The sequence below is a fragment of the Periplaneta americana genome, chromosome 16 (assembly GCF_040183065.1).
Source record: "Periplaneta americana isolate PAMFEO1 chromosome 16, P.americana_PAMFEO1_priV1, whole genome shotgun sequence".
In the NCBI taxonomy this organism is placed as follows: Eukaryota; Metazoa; Arthropoda; class Insecta; order Blattodea; family Blattidae; genus Periplaneta; species Periplaneta americana.
The window spans coordinates 22,074,232-22,097,401 of NC_091132.1; the positions used below are offsets into that span (position 1 = coordinate 22,074,232).

The following is a 23,170-nucleotide window of genomic DNA, read 5'->3' on the forward strand; positions in this document are numbered from 1 at the left end:
TCTATAATTCATGAAAAAAATATTAATAAAATAAACTACCAGCATTTCTTACAAAATAAATGCATAGAAACGTGCAGCTACCTCATAAATACTTGCAGTAATAATTTCATCCAGACTGATTAATATCTGGCATAAAAAAGTTGGCGTTGAACCAAGTAAAATAAACTTACCGAAAAATGGATTTGAAAGTAAAGTCAATATTTATGTAACACATACCTACTAAAATTCTCCTCCGCTACATTCATCTAGTAACTTCAGGGACCCAACTTTAGAACAAAAAGTTACTAGATTTGTAATCAGAAATTTATATATATATATATATATATATATATATATATAAAAAGGATTCTTTGATGAAAAAATAATTTTGACAGCTCTTTAAATGCCACATCACCTTACAGCCTTAATTTTTAAACAAATTTTAAACATATTTGTAATCAGAATTGAACCAAATCCATTTGGGGTATAAAAAATATACATTCTAAAGAAGTGAAATAACCAACAAAAAGTTTTTGGAAAATTTTCATGATTTTCAGTGGTGTCTCCCCTTCTCTTATTCCTTAAAAATCCTATATAACAATTTACCTAAAAAATGTTGCATCTCTCTAGAAAAAAAAACGTCATTATGTCCTTACAATCTCAAGTGTCTTCAAGTTTCATAAATCAGACATTGCATAGTTCTCTCCTACATCCTTCTCAATAAAAGAAACAGCAATGGTCGATTATTTAGAAGAGCTGTATAGCTTGGACTTTTTCCACTGTTGATGATGAATCTATGAATTCATATTAATTTAAGAGTGTCTTCAGGTGAACAAAAAACAGGGTAAGTGCCTAATGTTTCCTAATTGGTGGAACTATAAGGCCCGTAACACACTTGAAGAGTTTTCGCTAGCGAGAAATGTGTTGCGAGAAAGAGGCGAAGAGCCTTCCTCCACACACTTGGCGAATTCTCGCTATCACAGATCACACCGCACTATGATCATCTATGCACTGCCTTCATGCAGAAAGCATTTTTCTGATTATAGTAATCACTCGTTGGGGGAAATAATATAGGTTATGTATTTACATATATTGTCGTAATTAAATATATAACCTGTAAGTATATTGTCGTACTTTACAAATTACGTACGAACGCTATGTTGAATCTGAGTAATCAGATGATGAGGAAGTGGAATTACATGAACATATTCTGTTAATGAAAAGAAAAAGTAGACGTAAAATTAAAGCCAGAAATATCTGAAAATCACATTGTATCTTACGAAAATAAGGGCGAGTTTTGGACACTGGTTTCAATTTGAATGATGATACGTTTAGGCATTATTTCAGGTTGAATGGACCACAGTTTTTTGCCATTCATGATATGATAGAGGATTCTTTGCTATGTTCTGATTAAAATTATGTAAACTGTTATTTCAAATGTTTAATTAATACTATTAAATCTCGTCTAAATAAAATATAGCCCTATTTATTTTCAGATAATCTGATATTTGTCTCCAGATTTCTTCTTTAAGTTTCGTGTTTTTATAGTTTTCATCCAGTGTATCATATAAATAGATCTACGGGTGACATCGTACAAGTTCGATAGTTTCTGGCTGCAATTATCAGCCATCTTTCCTCATTTTCAAATAAAAACAATACAATTCATCGCCACCTGTGATATCTTTTTCTACATTCAATCGTCATAAAGAGTATAAATGTCAAACATCTTTGATAAATATGTCAAGGAAATTCGCTGAGCTACCAATTCCAGCGAGAAACTCGTGCGAGGTTTTTGCCTCGAACGAGAATCTCTTCCAGTGTGTGGACATCCATTTGAATCCATGTTATCAATTTTTTAATTTTCTCGCAACATATTTCTCGCTGGTGAAAACTCTGCAAGTGTGTTACGGGCCTAATGTTTCCTAATTGATGGAACCATTACAAACAGTCAAATAGTGTCAGTCAGGTGAATTCAGCCATTTGTAACGAATACAACAAGTAGAAAACTCTTATAACACATCCATTTTTTACTCACCTGAAAATAATCTTCAAAATGTTATGAATTCCAACATTCATTACCAGCAATGAAAAGAAAATCCATGCTACACCTCTTCTGAATTCTACATTCTTCTTTCTTTTGCAACATTCTATATGTTCAAGACCGAATTTTTAACAATGATAATCACGACAAAAAAAAACTGTTCTATGACAAACCTAGAAAACAAGCTTAAAGTGGCAATTTCATAATGCTACTGTAGGTGTTTTAAATGGGAGATACATCAATTCCACTAACTCTGATGTCAAGTGTCATATTATCTCTCACTTTTTATTTGGTATAAGGGGGGGAAAAACTTGACATTCATGAAATATTTTTTTAAGTGCAGCACAAGGTATACATTGGCTAACGTGTTATTGTTACCTAGGATCGATCACTAGGTTGTTACCTAGGATTGGTCACTAGATATGGGTGGTTTTTAAAGTACTAAAAGTCACAGTAGTGCATAAACAGTAAAATATACCAGTAACACAAACTTTATTATGTACACTTCCACTTCTGTTATCTTGTTTACTTTTTGAAAATAATTTATATGGCAAACATAACAGAGGTTGGTTGGGTATCTCTAAGCATTAGAATAAGAATCCAACAAGTGACGAATTTTATATTTCTATGAATTCATTTTCTGTGTTATGAAGTTTGATAAACCATGGCTATGGGTGTGATTTTTTGGTATTAATGATATACGCGAAATATGTTAATTTATTTTTATGCATAGAAAATGCAATCCATAATTAAGTGAAATATATCCGTGAATTTTCGTAAAATTGATATAAATTCACGAAATTACTTCATAAACACGATATTTTCAACAGTGGAGAAACGGTTAGCACATGTAACGCCGCGAAACCAGGTGGCCCCTGTTCGAATCCCAGTCAGGGCAAGTTACCTAGCTGAGGATTTTTTCCGAGGTTTTCCCTCAACTCAGTATGAGCAAATGCTGGGTAACTTCTGATGCTGGACCCTGGACTCATTTCACCAGCATTAATAACTTGAGATGTTGATACAGCATCTTAAAATAACCCAATAATTTTCCAAAAAAAAAAAAAAAAAGATTTTATGGAGGATTCGCGTGAAAAATTACTCTTTCTTCCCAATAAAAAGCGAACATTTTCTTAGTTATAAAATATAAATGAACATTTCTACATATTTTATCACTCAGCATTACATACATGTGGTATCTGGCAACCATATATGCATAGTTTCAGGGACTGCTTCCAGGGAGTAGAGCAAACAGACAATGCTGATTTCTCTTTCTGCAACAACTGCCTTCATGTGATCAAGAAGGCAATGCCATCACTCTCTCACAGTCAAATGAAATTTAATTATGAATTATATTAATGATGCAAATAATTTTCTGTTGGTTTCAAAGGGACTGTTCCAATAATAATTTTTAAAAATGTTATTTTATTATTTTTTAAGTTTCTTTAGGTGCGAAATATGCACGAAATTGCTAGTTTTTTTAATTAAATATTCACCAAAATTAAACCACTTTAATCAACGAAATCAAGATGAAGTAATCACATAAACCATGACATATTTTTCGGTAAATCAAGGAATATTTTCCAAGGAGATTTTTTTTTTTTTTTTTTTTTTTTTTTTCAAAACTAGAAGCACGGCATGGACACGAACTTTAGAACTGATTTTCAAGTTCCAAGACATGGAAGATTATTCAAACAGTAAACAATTTTCGTTTTCATGGTAGTGTTATGACATAATTCCGTGGTTACAATACAAATTACATTTAGATTTCTGAGAACACCGAATGAGTGTGAAATGCGGTGACCCTCTCAGCAGTGAGGCAGTCACTGATATTGAAAATTTCAAGAACGACTCTTAGAAGAATTTTACTTTTTAAGGCAGGAATATAGAGGAAATTAAATTTGTGGTACACATATTTATCTTAGTAACCTAACAGAGTTTCAAAATCTCACTTTCATCATACACTTACTTGTTCAGTTATTCACTTAAAAAAAAAAAGGGAGGGGGAATTTTTCAAAATTCTACTATTCATACAAATTTCACCCAATCAGTCTGAATATTTTTATATAGCACCACTGCTATGTTAGAAAGAGAATTATGCATTCATGCTTTTAAATAATCCCAGATTACAAAGAAAAAAAATTGTGAAATAACACTGAGTGGCTGATGTATGTAATACGGTCAGTGTAACACAAACTATTTTCAAAAGTAAACAAGATAAATACATTTCACATAATAAAGTTTATTTTACTCATATAGTTTTTTTTTGTATGCATTATTATTAACAAATCAAAATACTTTCAAAGCCATCTGTATCCAATGACCAAGCCAGTACATACCAGGTGCCTCAGAAGCTCCTGCATTAAATTTAAGGGATGGTAGAAGAGGACAAAAACATTTTTTGTTAGACAAGACAGAGTCGATATTGTGCCATTAGTCCACTAGACTGCATTAGTGCTGTTTGTTCAGTTAGTATGCTGGTTGATCCCATCTTCCTTCCAGATTGTCTCAACTGTTAAACCTACCTGCACCTTCTCCAGGAAACCCTCCCCTTTTACTGGAGGAGATTCTCTTGGCAGTAGGACAACACACGTGGTTGTAGCATAATGGCCACCCAGAACATTTCACATATAATGTTCGTGCATTCCTGGACAATGTCTTTCCAGAGAAGTTGATTGCCATGATCGACCTGTTGTTTGGCCACCAAGATCTCCTGACCTCACTAGCCTGGAGTTCTTCTTATGAGATCACATGGGTATATTATTGAACACTACTTTTGTAAATGATGAGGAGGACCTAAGAAACAGGATTTTGGCAGCAGAGGACTCAATATGTCCTACTGGGATCTTTGAGAGAGTCCCAAAGGCAATAGTTTATCACTCTGTCCTGAGTTCAATGGTGCTCACTCTGAGCACCTCAACAGCTCCATCCAGCAGGGTGATAAGTTTTGTGTAATGTTGACCCTAAGCTGTCTGACAAGAAGTGTTCGTTTTAGCCTCTTCTATCATCTCTTAAATTAATGCACGAACTTTTGAGACACCTGTATAAAAGAATTTTTTTATGCATGCAGTAAAGGTACGGTTTGTTTACGGCGATCATCGCCGGGTGCACATCACCAGCAATTGTCGCCGGAGTTGCTAGCAGTTGAAATGAATGGGCACGGTTTCTTTACAGCGAGGATCGCCAGCGCAGTTCGTTAGACACGACGCAGATCGCTGGAGGTTGCTTCTGAAGCAAATTCAGGACGCACATCGCCGCATTCGTGTTCAATAATCGATATTTAGACAAGGTCATGTTGTAATATCGAATATCTAATTTGTACACGTTAAACATGTCTGTACGTTTTGGCTGCAAAACAAATCAAGACATTTTGTAATTTTTCGCGGTCTGAAGACGAAATTATTATTGAATATGTGTCACAACATAATGCTCTTTTTAATATGAGCTTGTGAATTAATAAACAAATTAAACAATAAACCCTTACATTACATTTTTATCATGCCCGAGCCACAGAGAATTTCGTTTAGTGTTGGGTAAGGGCGAAATTCTCTCTTCTGTAAGTTTTCTGTGACTAGGCTTACCTAAGTACTTAACGCGATATTCTGAAATATAGCGGTTTTTTTTTTTTTTTGTAGAGATGTAGTTGATCGTATATACAAGGCATAATAAAAGCCCAAACGAACCAAACCTAACCTATCACATGTTCGTACATATAAAGTGTATAAGCGGATTACGAAGGGAACTACCTCAGCACTAGTTTAGCCAATTTTTTTTTTTTTTTTTTAATTATTGTTTGGAATACATCATGTAATGTAATACAGTATAATAATAATAGTAATAGTAATAATAATAATAATAATAATAATAATAATAATAATAATAATAATCAGTTCATAACCTGAGTTACTGCCAATCTTTCAACTGGAGTTACGGGGGTCTTGACAAAATTTGTAGGTAATTTAACATTGTCATTTTCAATTAAACTCAAAACATAATCAAACTGGTCAGGTGAGAGTCTGAAATATTCCTTAAATTTTGTAGCGTTTTTATAAAGATGTCTAATTATCAATGTGTTAAAACAGAATTCTGTAAACCTATTCCTGAATATTTCATTAGTCCGTAGCTTGTTCCATTTATAATACGCATACGAGATTTTGATATCGTCATCTCCCTCTTCTAGAATAAATAGCAACTTCATTATCTTGGATTTATTCATTATAATTTTTAGGTTATGTTCGTGGCCTACATTAATTTACTTGACCATATGTAGTAGATGAAGGAATAAACAAATGAGAATCTACAGCGATGTGCGTCAATAAAGAAACCGCTTCTCGGCGATCATCGCCAGCGTTTATAATCGCCGGCGATGTGCGTCCGACGATGATCGCCATAAACAAACCGTACCTTAAAACAATACCACATGACACCCTCAGCTTTACTTCCCTGCTAGAGAAGTTGTGTCAGGATCTGCAAAACTTGCGTCCAGAGGCAAGGAAGCTGTCCTCTAGTCTATCGAGGGCTAATACTGAAAAAAATTTACATTTTTTCAGGAGAAACCTCACAAATGCAGCCAATGTTCGAAGTCTTTCCCCACCCCTGGAGACCTTAAAGCACACACATACATTCACAGTGGGTCATGGCCCTTCCGTTGTACTGTGTGCAGCCGTGGGTTCAGCAAACAGACCAATCTGCGCAACCACCTCTTCTTGCATACAGGTAAGTGTTAGTAAAACCGCAAACTTCATTTTCAAAACGTCTATTTGCTGTTAATCTTAATAAACTACAGCATCAGACAGTTTAATAAGAGTACAGGACACTCGAAATATAACAAACCTCAAACACATAGGATTCCATTTGTTAAATGACACAATGTATACAACAATGAAATATGAACTACATGCCTACATTCACATTAAAACACTTCAATGTCAAGTTTATTGTAACTGTGAAAAAAAAAATAAAGATAAAATACATAACATAGTCTGTTTCATTTCCTTAGGAGATCGACCGTATCCCTGCAAATTTTGTGGGAAGAAGTTTGCTCTAGCTTGCAATCTTCGTGCTCATATAAAAACGCACCACAGTGAAGGAAAGAGCAACACAAACAAAGAATCTGCATCAGAACAAAGAGGAATCAATACTGCAATGTATGACAATGCTGAGCCGATAAAGCTCAGTATCACATCCCCTACAGGAATTATTGAAACCAATTGTAAAATGTACAACACCTGGCGTGAAAACAGTGATGAAAGAGCACAACCAATTCTGGTGCCAGCTCCTTCCACTTGCACTATCTCGACAGAAATGGTTCAACAGATTCCATCGTGTTCTCTACTGAAGAATTTTCAGCCAATGGACAACAGTCAAAGTGCAATGAACATTCCTTCTGTGACGTTTACAGATAATAAAGGGATCTACAATATGAACTCTAATAACTGTGCAATGGAGAGTGTATCAAAATCTGTAACAGATTCTGATAAATTTCACGGAATCAGTAGGCCTGGGTACGCAAATATTTTGGAAGAACTATGGCCCGGGAACAATTCCTTTATGACTCAATGTATTCCACTCTCGGTACTTCCGGCACCTTTCAATGTGAACATGCCGTGCTTAACGTCTGTATCATTGGTTGATTTACAGGCTTTGTTACTGATGCAAGCAGCAAATATGGCAATGCTACATGGAGGAAATATCACTTTTAATAACGGGAAGTCACCGAAAAAGCAAATGACCGAGCCAGTACAAAGCAGAAGTCTTTTACTGGCCTAAGTATGGAAGTTCCGGCAATAAAGATAAAATATACAGTGTGTGTTATAAAATAGTTTATTTTGTTTTGTCACAATTTAGTATTTATCAACCTACTTTGGCAGATGGACCTAATCACTCTTACAGATAAGAAATGTCTCACTAGTACTCAATATTTCACATTCAATCAGAAGTTTAATAAGAAAAAAGAAAGAAATGTTTAATGTACTACAGAACATTATCCACTAAACAGTAAATAAAGCGAAATCATATATATTTCTATGGACACATTAGTGTTGCATAAAATGTATACACAAATCCTATATGAGTGACTGCTGGAACTCGTGGGTAGGTATCTGAAAGTGTACCTGACATGGAAAAAGTGGACAAAATGCTTAAATCACTTTTCCTGAAAGTCAACACAGTGTTTGGTACTACTGGTGTTTGCACACATCATATTACTCTGTAGTTCCTTTTGTCGTGTATAACTCAGTAGTTCAATACAGCATAACAACTTGTTAAGCCCCTTCCCTTTATGTATGAAAAGCAATATCACTAATAACACATTAAAAATAAATTCATAATACAGAAATTCATTCAGTGTGTAGTGTAACTTACCTTCCGTTTCTTTTAAAAGTACAATTCTTACCTAATATGACCATGACCATTCTGATTCTTTTTTAGGTTTCACCTTCTAACTTCACTTTTTTGGCCTCCACTAGAGCACCATCCTTTTCGAGTCCATCTGTTCCTTCAGCGTTATCTTCCGCCTTCCTTTTCGTGGCCCCGGCCACACTGTCTTCTTGTTCTTCCACCTTAATCTCAACGTCTGGGGTCTCATTCCCCTCAGTCTTAGCTGTGTCGCTCTCTGTCGCTACATTGCCAGATTCACCATCCTGCGATGCATCTTCTTTTGTTTTTGCTGCATCCTTCTCAGTTTTCTTTGCAACGTGGTAATTGTTTAGTGTTGCTTGATGCATGGATGATGTATCCACTTTGAGGATCTCTCGCAGGGCCATCGTAGCATAGGTTGCCGAAGGTAAGCAGAAGTCCAAGATAAGGGCTTTGTATGGACCATCTGTATATATGAGAAAAAGAAAATTAAATAGTTAAACCTCTCTTAAGGGAACACTGACTTGCCTATCTTGACAATGTTAAACCATGTCTTACATAAGGAACTTTTTCTCAAAAATTGTTCAAGCTAGACAGCTGATTTTTACAGCTTTTACTTGACTTTATGCTGAAATAGTGCTGTATTTATTATATATGGCTGTAAAAGAGATCTACCATGAGGCCTACATGCTGTAACTCAAAGGTAAGGCTATGGAAGACAACAGAGTTCTGTGAAAAAAATGACTATTTGTTTTCAAGGCAAGAGGTGGTATAATCTGACATTTTTCTCGTAACTGACGCACATTTTCCATTTTTTGTGTGTAGAAATATCACTGCTGCAACAACTTAAATTCGAAATTCGTTTTTGAAAGAGGGGCCCAAATTTTGAAAGACTACCAAGATACAGTAATTCATTAATATGGATATAACTCGACCATTTTTAAAGATAAATTCAAAATTGCTATGCCATTCAACTCTAGAAAACATGTTCTTTAAAATGTCTCGAGCACAATTTTGATATTAGCTTACATAATTTTAAGATAAGCAATTGCATTTAAAGAAAGAATTTTAGATGTACTTTTAAGGTAAGCGTTCACTACATTTTATCGCACTCCTCGTACGAATCGCACGCAATGGATATTTTAAGTGCAGTGCATTCACTGTAATGGCTTCACCTCATCAGATTCCCCTATCAGCTGTTTAAAACATGACATCATATGATATTGACATTACTGAAAGCAGAGGAGTTGAGGTTAGGTCTATTACTTACGTCTGTTAGCGAATAAGAATTTGTAATTGCTTCATGCATCTTAATTGAAGAGAAAGAAACGAAAGAAATATTGGTTACATAATATATTTGCAATAAACGACTTGATTACTGTAACGGGAACACCTCAAATTATATAATTCTTCGCAATTTTCTACAAGCGAAATAAGTTTTCTGTCTGCCATTTTGGCGCGACAATGAACATGGCACAACATAATAGTAACAGTTGACCAATTAAAATTGATTTATTAAAGAAGGCCATGATCGCACGCATTGGAAAAGTTGCCCATCCGAGAAACGTGGACGGATTTGCAGAGAGGCGATGTGTGCGATACGATGTAGTGAACGCGGTTACATAACAATTACAGCAAAGATAGTCTTTTTCCGATCCGTCCGATGAGTGCGATACAATGTAGTGAACACTTACCTTTATAGAAATATGCAGGCATACTTTTCAAATCCAACAAAATATATTTCTATCAAAGAGAAAAGTTCCTAATAGCTGAAGAATTGTGTTCCAAATATCATGCATGTAACATTAATAGTTCTGAATACATATAACTTTTTGTATGAGAATAAAACAAACAAAAAAAACTTATGGGAAATTGCAATCAAAGTTTAGTGTCATTTAAAAATGTTGTGTGCCAGAGCTTTAAAAACAGCGTTGCAGCAACTGACTAGAGCAGGGTTCTCAACCTTTTGAAGATTGTGAGCACAACCCCATGTAATACTAAATGAGCGAGCACCATGAAATAGAATAAGTCAATAGGCATATATGAGAGTACATAAATAATTAATAAACAAATATATTTTAAAACACTCACCAGGATGATATCTTTGAACTATGTTACTCAGAATTTCAGTGATGTCCAAGGACTCACCAGGATAATGATATCTTTGAACTATGTTACTCAGAATTTCAGTGATGTCCAAGGACAAGTCCCATGTAGCTACACATAAATAGTCCTATGTAATCAGCAGGGAAAGGATTTATATGTAAATACATATTTACTTATAAAGCTAATATAATTTATATTTTGCATTATCTTTATGTTTCACAATGTGTAGGGTTGAAAAATCCTACTTTTATTTTCCATATTTTTCCATATTTTAGAGTTTAGTACATATTTTCGTTAATTTCCATATATTTTCCATATTTCATATAAAACAGTCCATATTATATTAGGTTTAACAATAAAACAAAACAAAATTCCATTAACTTTTAAAAATACATTTCAACAATAGAGATTTAAACACATGTTCAGTAATCCCTTTAACATCAGAGTTATTTGAAAATTAGCAGTCCTATCAACAATGGGAAAGTAAGTTACAAAACTGTATTAATTTAATTTAAAATTTTTAACAGACTTCAGTTGTGCAGCTCAACAGTTAAATGCCAGTCAGAGTACACATAGGTTCAGTTTTGTAAATCATACTATAAAGACGGTAAATATGCCAAAAGTACGTCATTCAGTCAATTTAAAATCAAAACTAACAAGTTACATTTCAGAATTTAAAGAAGATGGTTTATCAACTGACAATAAAATATTATTTTGTAATTTGTGTCAGTGTGCAGTATCATCTACACAAAAGTTCCTGGTGCAACAACACATTACAACTAGTAAACATCAGGCCAACAAACAACTAAATTCCAAGCAGAGACAATTGTTTTTAACACAACCAACAACATCGAATGTAAGATCTGAGTTTAACATCGACCTGTGCCGTTCTCTCATCTCTGCTGATATTCCTCTCTACAAACTAAAGAATAAGGTCTTCAGGGAATTCCTTGAAAAATATACTCAACATACAATCCCGGATGAGTCAACACTTAGGAAGACGTATGCTCCATCCATCTACGATGAGACAATACAGAAGATAAGAGATGAAATTAAAGATAGTTCAATTTGGGTTTCCATTGATGAGACTCTCGACAAAGAAGGTAGACTTGTTGGTAATGTAGTTATCGGTTTGTTAAGTGAACAATATTCTGAACGAATTCTTTTACATTGTGATGTTCTAGAAAAGTGCAATAACAAAACTATAGTTAAACTGTTCAACGAAGCTATGGGTATCCTGTGGCCAAAGGGTATTATGTACGATAATGTGTTATTCTTTATTAGCGATGCTGCCCCTTATATGGTCAAAGCTGGACAAGCATTATCTGTTGTATATCCTAAATTGACTCATTTTACTTGTGTGGCGCATGCATTTCATCGTGTGGCAGAAGTGGTCAGAGACAATTTCCCTAAAGTAGATTTGTTGATTTCATCAGTGAAAAAAGTATTTCTCAAAGCTCCCAGTAGAGTTAACGTGTTGAAAGAAATGTACCCTGAAATTCCATTGCCACCAAAGCCAATTTTAACTAGATGGGGTACATGGCTAGAAGCAGTTGAATATTATGCCGAACATATAGACTCTATTAACAATGTTCTCCTTGCATTGGACTCTGAAGATGCAGTCTCAATTGATACTGCGAAAACAGTTACCTGTGACATAAGTGTGAAGAATGACTTAGCTCACATTCAGCATACATTTTCATGCATCATAAAAACGCTCAAAAGTCTCCAAAATAGGCACCTTTCACTATCTGAAAGTTTTGAAATTATAAATAGTACTGTGGAACAACTGAATCGTGGTAGAGGTAAAGTTGCAGATGCAGTAAGAGCTAAGGTGGACACTGTACTTTCAAAAAACCCTGGATATGAAGAACTACAAAAGGTTGTTGCTGTGATGAGTGGTGAATCAACAGTGAAGATTAACTTGGACTTATCCCCAGCAGACATTGTGAAATTGAATTATGTACCAGTTACTTCTTGTGACGTCAAACGCTCTTTTAGTCAGTATAAATCTATCCTCAGAGACAATAGAAGAAGATTCACTTTTCAGCACTTGAAAGAAATGTTTGTAACCTATTGTTATGGTAACAGACAATAAAAATTGTGTTTTGTTGAAACTACATTGGAAGATAAGGTACGTCCATTATATTTTTTGTTTAGTTTGATTAAAATGTACCAATATTTAACGTACATAGTCATTTTTTTATAATTTTAAGTCCATATTTAATTCCATATTTTGGTAAAAATCCATATTTAATTCCATATTTTGGTAAAAATAACTACATATATATTTACATATTTCATATATTTTTAGTCCATATAAATCCGTTCCCTGGTAATCAGATTCCCAACCTTGCTTTGTTCTTGAGGTATTTCATAAATGAGAAAGTTTTTTCACTTACATACATTGTCACGAACATAGGAGACATTTGAGAGAAACAGTCCACAGTATTTGGAGACTTTTCATATCTTCTGCTCTCCAAAGCTACGAATTTCTCCTTTTAAAACAAATATTTCATCGCTAAGAAAGATTGGAGATCTATCAACTGAAGTTCCACACGAGCAGTTATATTATTCTCTTGAATAATTTTGATTTTTCTGATCAAGTCCACACTGGATTTAAAAGAGTTATACCAAATACCTTACTATAATAATACCGGACAGCTGTATACTAGCAGCATTGGCGTGAGTGCGAAAAATCGCGGACCTGACATCTAGCGCAGAGAGATGGAATTACGTCCACATATACAAATATTAACATAGCGAGATTCGGACTATTGTTTAAAACGTGAGTTACTAATGTGGAATTATATATGAAACACTTAAGAAATGTTGAATAATATTTAATGTAAAATTATTATCTTATATCAAAGCTGCATATTATGAGAAATATTGCATACTTCATATTACTTTCCGTAATTAATTGTTACATATTTTTTCTTTGGTTTACCGAGACAAAATCAATCTGATATTAGGAATTAATTTACAGTAATGTTTTATATACGCATTGCTGACAACTGCAAAGATAAAATTGATAGTAATCTGATGCTTGTAATAATTAGTAAAGGCATGTGGACAACAATAAAACTTAATTTGATAAAACCTTAAAATCCAATACATTTTAACTTCTATTTATTTATTAGGTCTAAATAAAAAAACTAATTTGTATTTTTCTACCAACACAAAGACGAAGGAATTAGGCCTACTAAAGAATGTTGTTGACTTACGTTTTATGAACTGTCGGAAATCGAAAGTACGATTTGGAGCAATTTGTAATGCTGCAATTGTCACAATTATAAACAGCACATTTAACACTAGTACTAATTCATAAAACTATTAACAAATTAACTAGCCCAGCAACAATATACATTGCAGTTGATTGATTACAGCTTGTATCTCCATCCCGGCAGGTAGGTAGCAGCACCATCGTCGTTCGCACGTAAAACTGCTAGCTGTCCGGTATTATTATAGTAAGGTATTTGGTTATACACCATGAAATACGAGAAGGCCTATCAAGTCTCTAACATATTATAATGGATAGATAGGAACACTATTTGTTCCGGCATGTACTACAAAGTTTGAATTGAAAACAGGACCTCAGGAACATTAGTGCTCGTGTGCACATTTTAACTCGCATGAGCACCATGGTGCTTGTGGGCACCAGGTTGAGAATGCCTGAACTAGGACATAAAATGCGCATTAAATTTTATGTAATATATTTTCCACATATCAAAGATTTTAAAGCAATTTTTTTTTAATTTAATGATTTCCCACCATATTAACCATCCTTTCTTCATGAAAACCCTGTGCACCAGAGCTTTAAAAACATTACAGCAACAGTTAAGGGTATATATGTGCGTTAAATTTTACGTAATATATTTTTCATACATCAAAGTATATTTTTAAAGCAAAAAAAAAAAAAAAAGTTTTTGAAAATTCACTGGTTTTCCTCCATATTAAAACCATCCTCTCCTATTAGAGGAAGTAGCAATGCTGTATAATGAATGGTGACTTTTAAAAAAATCATGGTGCATCACCTTTAGCGTGACCCTCATAGGAAGCTAGAGAAGCTTTGCCAGTGGATCATAATAACCCTTCTGAAGCTCACTACTACAGAGCAGTGACTGGAGATACTACGACACTGTTGAGTATTACATGTGTTGGGGTAGACAAATCCTGATTGCCAGGTCACCCTAGTGCCAAAAAACTTTATGTAGTACCTACATTTTTTTTATCGAGTTCAACTTTGTTTAAGACTCTAACTTATGTCACTACGAAGTGGCAAACCTCTTAATTTGAGTTATTATATCTAGTAACAGTACAAGTTCGTAATAACAATGTATCGCAACACTTGGTTTCACTCCATTCATTCCATATATTAAATTCACTGTTGGTATAGTCATTTCACTGTGAGAGGCCTGTGGCAGAAGCCTTTGTAGCGAGGAGCGACGATCTCACACACAAGCAGCGGCACTCGCAAGCTTGAGGGAAGGCTGAGGAGGAGGGGGTATCGATTCGCTACAACTTAGTAGTAGAAGGTGTGGCTAGCCTCAACATTGTGATATAATACACCGCGCTATATTGGTGTTCTGTGAATGCACTGCATTGTTGAGTGTTAGTTCAGTCAAAAGTGCATGTGTATGTGTTACAGCTGGCGCCAGCGTTTTTGGCATGTGTCGTAGATATATAGTGCTCAGTTTGTGAGCATGTTGCTAGTGCAGCTGAGAATGGTACCACTTCCTATACATGTCACACCAGCCATTTGCCAAACATAGTTGTCAGACTGACCATGGTAAATGTGAAACACTTGCGCTTAACGTTCCCATTACTTATTTCACACACCAAAAACAGTGACGAGGACTGTACATACTAATTTTCTGTAAAATGGCTCATATTGAAAGAACATTGAGGTCATTATTTGTAGAATTAAAAGAGAAACCTTTTTCAAGTTGGGAGTATGAAACAAAATGAGCTTACAAAGATAAGAGATCGATACTACATTTACATATTAAAATAATGGATGGAAGAAGACAAAACAGAAAATTTCAATTTTCATGGTATAAGAAATATCCTTGGCTAACAGGGTGCTATGAGACAAGTAAGTTATATTACCTGTATTCTGTTTGGGGGCGAAAATGAGTGGTCATCATCATCTTGTGGGGTCTGTCACAAAAATTTTGATAGAAAAGCCGAGAAACATCTGCTGTATAAAAAAAGGATAAGGTAAGAAGATTTTTTCAGCCTGTCCAGTACTTCTACCTTACCTTCGCCACTGGCTACGACTAATATGTTAACAAAAGCAGCCCTAGAAAGAAGTGGCGACTCCCGACAGAAAAAGGCTGATCCCTGAAAAAGTTGGAGCTTTATCTACCTCCGTAACATGTGTATTAAGATTGAGAAATCAGCCACATGAACTTTCGTGTGTTTTGTGCAGCTTTCAATTTCTGAATAGACATCCATATCTACGAGAATTTAATTTCCATTCATTGTTACTGTTCAGATTAGGTAGCATGTGACAAATATTACAAAGTTCAAAATTTGTTTCATCCCAACATGGAGATTTCATTACTAACGTCCAAGTTCTTTTTTAAGGCTCACCTGAGTCATCCTTAGGCTCTGGAACATTCTTCAACTCCTCTAAATCAGATCTTATTAGTGTAGATGTCAGACTGGAATAGTGCATCATCTTCCAGGTAAGATTCTCAGGTCGAACAATCATGCGTCTGTAGGTACCACTCACTGAATATTGTCTGCAAATCAACAAGTCAGTAATGTTAACAACGAAAAGAAGTCTCTATTTACAATTCATGTATTTCTCACTTTAGTGAGAGATACAAAATGAATATTAATACATGGGAAGTGAAAGAACTTCTTTCAAGTGCCAGGGGAACTTCATTTAAGTTAACCAAGATCATTCTCCTTTCTCTTAAATTTTCTAATGAGGACATTAACAAAATTTGTCAAAAGTTATTGAGAGATTCATTGTCCATTTTATACAATCACTTTTATAACACTACATAATATTACAGCTTGTCCAAGTCAAGTCTGCGAATGGGGATATCGGGATGGAATGTAGAGGCAAAACACAGTTGCCACATAGATCACTTGACGCTCAGATTTCAACGTGTGCACATCATTTAAAATACACTACGGAACGCACGCATTTTTTTTTGTCCTTGTCTTCAGATAAAGGCAACAGTTACGCTGCCTCCCCCCTCATGCAACTTTCTCTCCTACGCCCACGCTTGCCAATCAAAATGCCAAACCTCACTGTCAGGCAGAAGTAGAAGTACAGTCTATTTCAAAGCATCTTAAATTGTTACCGCTCTATGAACTGAAGCGCAATAGAAAAACTTTGCTTCATATGAGACTGCACTGGTCTCCTTTTGTTACCGCCTCCTTTCACTACAGAACTGTCTCCAACTTCCCCCCTCGGCTCGCAGACTTAACTTGGTCGAGCTGTACTTACTTCATTTCAATTATTTTTCGTTGTACTTTTATCTCATGTTTCTCTGAAATCAAATGTTAAAAAATGTCATGTTTTATTTAACGATGCTCGCAACTGCAGAGGTTATATCAGCATCGCCAGATGTACCAGAATTTTGTCCCGCAGGAGTTCTTTTACATGCCAGTAAATCTACTGACAAGAGCCTGTCGCATTTAAGCACACTTAAATGCCATCGACCTGGCCCGGGATCGAACCCGCAACCTTGGGCATAGAAAGCCAGCTCTATACCAACTCACCAACCAGGTCGACTCCGAAATCAAATTGTACTTTATTTTTAAGTTTATCATTGTTTTGTATTCTCTCCGCAAATCAAATTTTACTTTATTTTAAGTTAACCTCTGCTTTGTATTCTGCATCCTAGTGGTCAGCCGTACATGTCGGCCAGATGTTCCAAATTGTGAAATTAGTAGTTTCACAAGAGAAATTCAGAACTTCACAATTGGTATACTTTAATGATGATGCTATTGTTAACCTCTTAATACACTACCACAAAGGTGTTACAAACTCTAGTCCACACCTGTGGAGTAACGGTCAGCGTGTCTGGACGCGAAATTAGGTGGCCCGGATTCGAATCCCAGCCGGGGCAAGTTACCTGGTTGAGGTTTTTTGAGGTTGTTGATACAGCGTCGTAAAATAACCCAAGAAAATAAAAATAAATACGAACTCTACTTATATTTTTAACTTATTCACAACGAAATGAAGTGTCTCATACCTGACATTCTGCTTCATTGCAGAAAATGAGAGTCCATCAACAGCCAGTAATTCTTCATACCATTCTTTAATCACATTGTTTGGGTAGATGACATTGTGTCCCGGGAGAGGTAATACTATATCTTCTATTTTTACATTGGGCAAATCCTCTTCGGTGACGGCCCTGACAGCAGGGGTCTTCTGGTTGTAATCAAGCAGCAAGGTCGATTTGGCTCCATCTGTATTTCCTTCTGTGTTCTCTTCTGTTGTGCTTTCCCCTGTGTTCTCCTCAACACTGCTCTCTGCAGGTTTGGTGGCAGCACCGTCCTCCTCCTTCTGTGTCGTCTTTTCTGCTTCTTCTTCTTCTTCCTCTTCTTCTTTGACTTCACTATCACCTGCAGCAGTATTTTCAGAACTATCTGCAGCATCTTTTGCTGCAGGCTGTTCAGCTTCTGGTTTTGAGGTTTCATCTGTTTCTTTTTCTACACTACCATCCGCATCTTTCCCATCGATATTGTTTGCACTGTTTTCGTCAGAGTTGTTTGTTTTCTGAGCATTTGCTGCTTCTTTTGCAGCGAGTGCTGCAGCCTTCTTTGCCTTCTTTCTCGGTCTCTTTGGGAATTCGTCTGATACTATAACAGAACCTTCTTGATCGACCACTTCTTGATAGTCCTCGTCATCTACAAATATCAAATCTCCAACTATGGGCTTCAAGCCAAATTCCTTTATTCTGCGAGACACTATCTTGTTCCATACCAAACTTTGGTATGAATGCAAGTACAGCAGTCGTGTGTTTCGTGGAATCTAAACAAATTATAATTAACAATTAATATTTCTAAACATTTGTTAAATATTCTTAATTCTACAGAACTTACACACATGCACGCACATACACTCTGTCATACATACAGAAAAATTGTTATCTCGAGTTCTGAGCAGACACCATGCCAAAATCTATTTCCAAAATCACTAACAATGAAAATGTCACTCAGAATCTCAAAACATATTTTTATTTTGTGATGAAAGAGTAATGGAACGGAGAAAAATTCTCTCCGGCGCCGGGATTTGAACCCGGGTTTTCAGCTCTACGCGCTGATGCTTTATCCACTAAGCCACACTGGATACCACCCCGGCGTCGGACAGAATTGTCTCAGATTAAGCTCCAACTCTTGGGTTCCCTCTAGTGGCCGCCCTCTGCACTACGTCATAGATGTCTATGAACGTAGGACCGAAGTCCACACGTGTGCTGAGGTGCACTCGTTATGAGTGACTAGTTGGCCGGGATCCGACGGAATAAGCGCCGTCTTAAATCACAAAGTGATTTATGCATATCATATATATTATTTTAATGTACCGAAGTACATATGATATTTCCATGCAGATATTCTGTGTCATCATACGATGAAAGAGGAAATATCATATGTACTTCGGTACATTAAAATAATATATATTTTTATTTGCAGAAACACATAAAAGTAAATTAGTTTATACAGTCTATTTTCATAACAATTCTGAATTTTGTGTAAAAACCTCAATGTATATAGAATGTTTCAGGAGAAATATTAAATATTTTAGAAGGTGGTAATATGCACAATTCTTAGTTAGTTAAAAAAAAAAAAAAAACTTCATATAATCATGTGTCTAATTTTCAACGAGTGTGGAGATACAGCAGTTTGAATGTTAAGCATAACAAGCATTATAAATAGGAATAGTATGTGTTGCTCTTCTGAGAACGTCTGAAGGTAGAACTGTTCATAATGTGTGTACAGAAACATCTACAAAGATGGGCATGTTCTTCCAGAATGACGGAGCCCCTGTACATTTTAGCCATCAGGTAAAAAAAAACATCATCTAAATCTTACATTCCCTGAAGAATGGATCAGCTGCAGTAGTCACTTACATTGGCCACCAAGGTCTCCAGATCTTACTCTAGTTGATTTTTATGAGAGTGGATGTAAGGCTATCTGTTCTATAACTTTATGGAATAGAAGTCTGTGCCCATTTCTGAAAGCAGATCTATCTATCCAATAGCTATCCATTCGATAACACACTTTAAATTTGGCCGCTAAATGGTGTTTCCAGTTTGATTTGAGCAGTCTTGCAAAGTTAGTGAATTTGAAATTCAATTTAGCTACAAAATATTACATTTATTATAGTTGATATAGAAATTTATCTACTTTTTAACTTCTCAAGGCCAAAATATTTTTTTTTTTTAATCCAATGCCACCAGGTTATCTTTTCGACATTTCTGGTCTTCTCTCCTGGCCGTGGCTTAGTTGTAACCCACTTCTGAGGTTGGGGTGCCTGGAAGGCGGAGTTACATTACCCCGATGATGTGATAGGATGATTATGATAATGTGGTGCCAGGAGAGGTCTTAAATCTAAACTTAACCTAAATTCCAGACCATGGACGAACACAGGAAAAATTCCTGTGCTCTAACCGGGAATCGAACCCGGGACCTCATGAACTATAGCCAGAAGCTCTGACCATTAGACCATGAGGCTGGTCAAGGCCAAAATATAATATTCATCATTGATGATACAGGTATCTATTGTCTTCAACACAGTTCCTTTAAGGCCTTTCATAAATTAGAGTAATACCAACACTGATTATATGTAACTACTCACTGTTAAAATTACAAGCAAAGATGGAAGAAATTTCTACGATTTTTTAAAGAATTTAGTTACAGAAATATTTTTCCCACAACTTGACTTTCCTCTTCTTATATTCCAATCATTATTATTAGGAGAAGACTATCGTCTATTCATGCTGTTTAAGTTTGTATGTATTTACAGGATATCATCAGATTTGACGATAATAAAATAAAGAGATTTGACAAAAATATATGAATTATACAATAAAACAGTGCCAAAAGGAAATAAAAGAACTAGAAGACAAAAAAAAAAAAAAAAAAAAAAGTGAAATGCAAGTGCTTGATCTATCTCTTAGGGTTATGTTATCTCTTATATTGTTATAAGTATGGAGCGGATTCCTATGTAATTAAATATTCTTTTTGCGTGTGATAAAACACAATTAACAAAATTAAAAATTCCGACCGAACATGAAGTTTCAAGTTTAAAACCCGAATTTTATTTCACATAAAAACGTTTATTTATTTATTGAAGAAAGAAGGAAATTAAGAAAAGAAGAAAGGAAGAAAGAAAGCTAGAAAGAAAGAATTTTCACAAAAAATTATGTAAATACATATTTTCAGGAAATCTATTATAAACACATAAATCTTACAAATTTTTTACTTAAATAATTTTTTTTACAAGAACTTTTAAATATTTTAAAACTAAATCAATTATATCACTCAGAAGTACGTTATCTCTTTTAGGAATTCTTGATTGCTTCGTGTTTCTAAGCACTCCGTGGTGTATCCGTGATCCATTTTTGTAATAGTATCGCCTCAAGTTCTGAGAACTGCTAGGCAGCATATCAACGTTATTATTAGAGAATAAATTAACATGGACAAGGAGGAGAGATCTTGTAACACATAATTAGGAATGTTTATTGTTGCTGAAGATGATTTCATTCCACGCTTTGTTTGTGAAACACAACAGATAAGAGCTCGGGTATGAACATTATTTAATTTAAATAAATCGCTCATGTATATTGAGTATATCTTGTTGTGATTCCCTGTTATCGGGCTTGGTCAATCGATATCCTTCAAGATATACTGAAAGATGATTGTTTAAAAAACGATTTGGCTTTCCTATTAGCAAATATAAGTTTTTGTGTGACACCATAAAAAAACTCGAAACATCCAAAAACCTGTTGTCTGAAACAGGGAGGTGCGTGCCGTGGAAATTAAACTAGACTCGCTACCAGGTTCAGAAGCACAATTACTAAGGGACAAATTCCAGAATGTGTTTGGAAAAAACAGTGGCTATAAAAAAATGTGTAAAGTTGCTAAAGTATTGGAGGATGTGCCTGTAGGTGAAATTGACAGTGTATGTGTTTGTGAGATTCCTCTCTTTAAATATGCACGTCTGACGTCCTGTGATGTGGAAAGATCGTTTTCACAGTTTGTTCAGAGATAATCGGCATGCATTTGTGATGGAGAATTTGGAGATGACCTTTGTTGTTCACTGCAATTTTCGGCCAACTACTAGCACTCAAGTGTGGTTGGTAAGTACCTAGTAACATTTTTTTTTCAAGCTAAGTAAGGTATTTTTGTCAAATTTAAAATAAATATTTTTTTTTATTTTTAGCAAATATTTTCGTACTTTTAGCACATAAAAAATAAATATATTTAAATTTTTTTAGCACATAAAAATCCTCTCCCTAGTTATAACGATGGGAATACAAATTCAAAAGCTAAAATATTTAAAAACTGAAACCAACTCGGGAGGGTTTTTGGATAGATAATGATTTGTTTGTATATCTAAAAGTCAAACTTAGCTCATTTTTAGACAAACCCTTAACATATCATCGAAGAATATAACATGATTATTGTTATCAGACATTATTCTTCAATGTTACTGAAATTATGATTAGTTTTATATAATTATTGTCACTGTCCAACATAAATATAAAGAATGTGATGTTACTCATTAACTAAAGTATGTATAATTATAATCCTTGAAGTTGTATTTCCTTGGACATCATCAATTTATGTGACATCAAGATTTTCTGACTCGAATATCAGTTGTTCAGTTGCCATATTGAATATTTATCAAATACATAAGGAGTTACCTGGACATATAGCTTCAGATAAGTTATGAGGTTTATGTAATCAATAACTGCGATCCGACATTTCAGAAACATTTCAAACAAACAGGGCTATCGAATAGATATCTGATGTTCCAGAAACCAGCCATAAGTCATTTAACTTTCCTTCTTATCATCTGTAATGTTTATGCATAACATTCAATATGTCTTATCTCCACAGTCATTGAAAATTGGTCACAAGTTTACATGACTTTCTTACTCAGAATAGTTCATACCATCATTCTAAATATTTACTATTCCTCCTGAATCATTCTGTATGTATATAAGAGATCAATTATAAGCAGAAATTCACTGCACCACAAACAAAATGCTTCAGCATTTATACAATATTTCTAGTTCATTTTCCTAATAAACAGAAAATTTAATAAAATGCATTGTGTTTCATAACCCTATAGTAACTCAGCTGTTACTCAGTTACATCAGCTGCTAGTCTATGCGGATGACGTGAATATGTTATGAGAAAGTCCACAAACATTTAGGGAAAATACGGGAATTTTACTTGAAGCAAGTAAAGAAATAGGTTTGGAAGTAAATCCCGAAAAGACAAAGTATATGATTATGTCTCGTGACGAGAATATTGTACGAAATGGAAATATAAAAATTGGAAATTTATGCTTTGAAGAGGTGGAAAAATTCAAATATCTTGCAGAAACAGTAACAAATATAAATGACACTCGGGAGAAAATTAAAAGCATAATAAATATGGGAAATGCGTGTTATTATTCGGTTGAGAAGCTTTTGTTATGCAGTCTGTCGT

At 34.8% G+C, this 23,170-nt stretch overlaps 1 protein-coding gene across 2 annotated transcripts in view; it reads right to left on the minus strand.

The window, feature by feature from the left end:
- Positions 1 to 6,757: 6,757 nt before the first annotated feature.
- Pus7 (pseudouridine synthase 7) overlaps positions 6,758 to 23,170 on the minus strand; it is a 40,812-nt gene continuing 24,399 nt past the window's right edge. For both annotated transcript variants that reach the window (XM_069849049.1, XM_069849048.1), the window contains exons 9-11: positions 17,701 to 18,482; positions 16,079 to 16,230; positions 6,758 to 8,840 (exon numbers count right to left, since the gene is read on the minus strand). In XM_069849049.1, the coding sequence (XP_069705150.1) occupies positions 8,443 to 8,840; positions 16,079 to 16,230; positions 17,701 to 18,482 (1,332 nt within the window). In that variant the 3' untranslated portion in view covers positions 6,758 to 8,442. The remainder of the gene's footprint in view (positions 8,841 to 16,078; positions 16,231 to 17,700; positions 18,483 to 23,170) is intronic.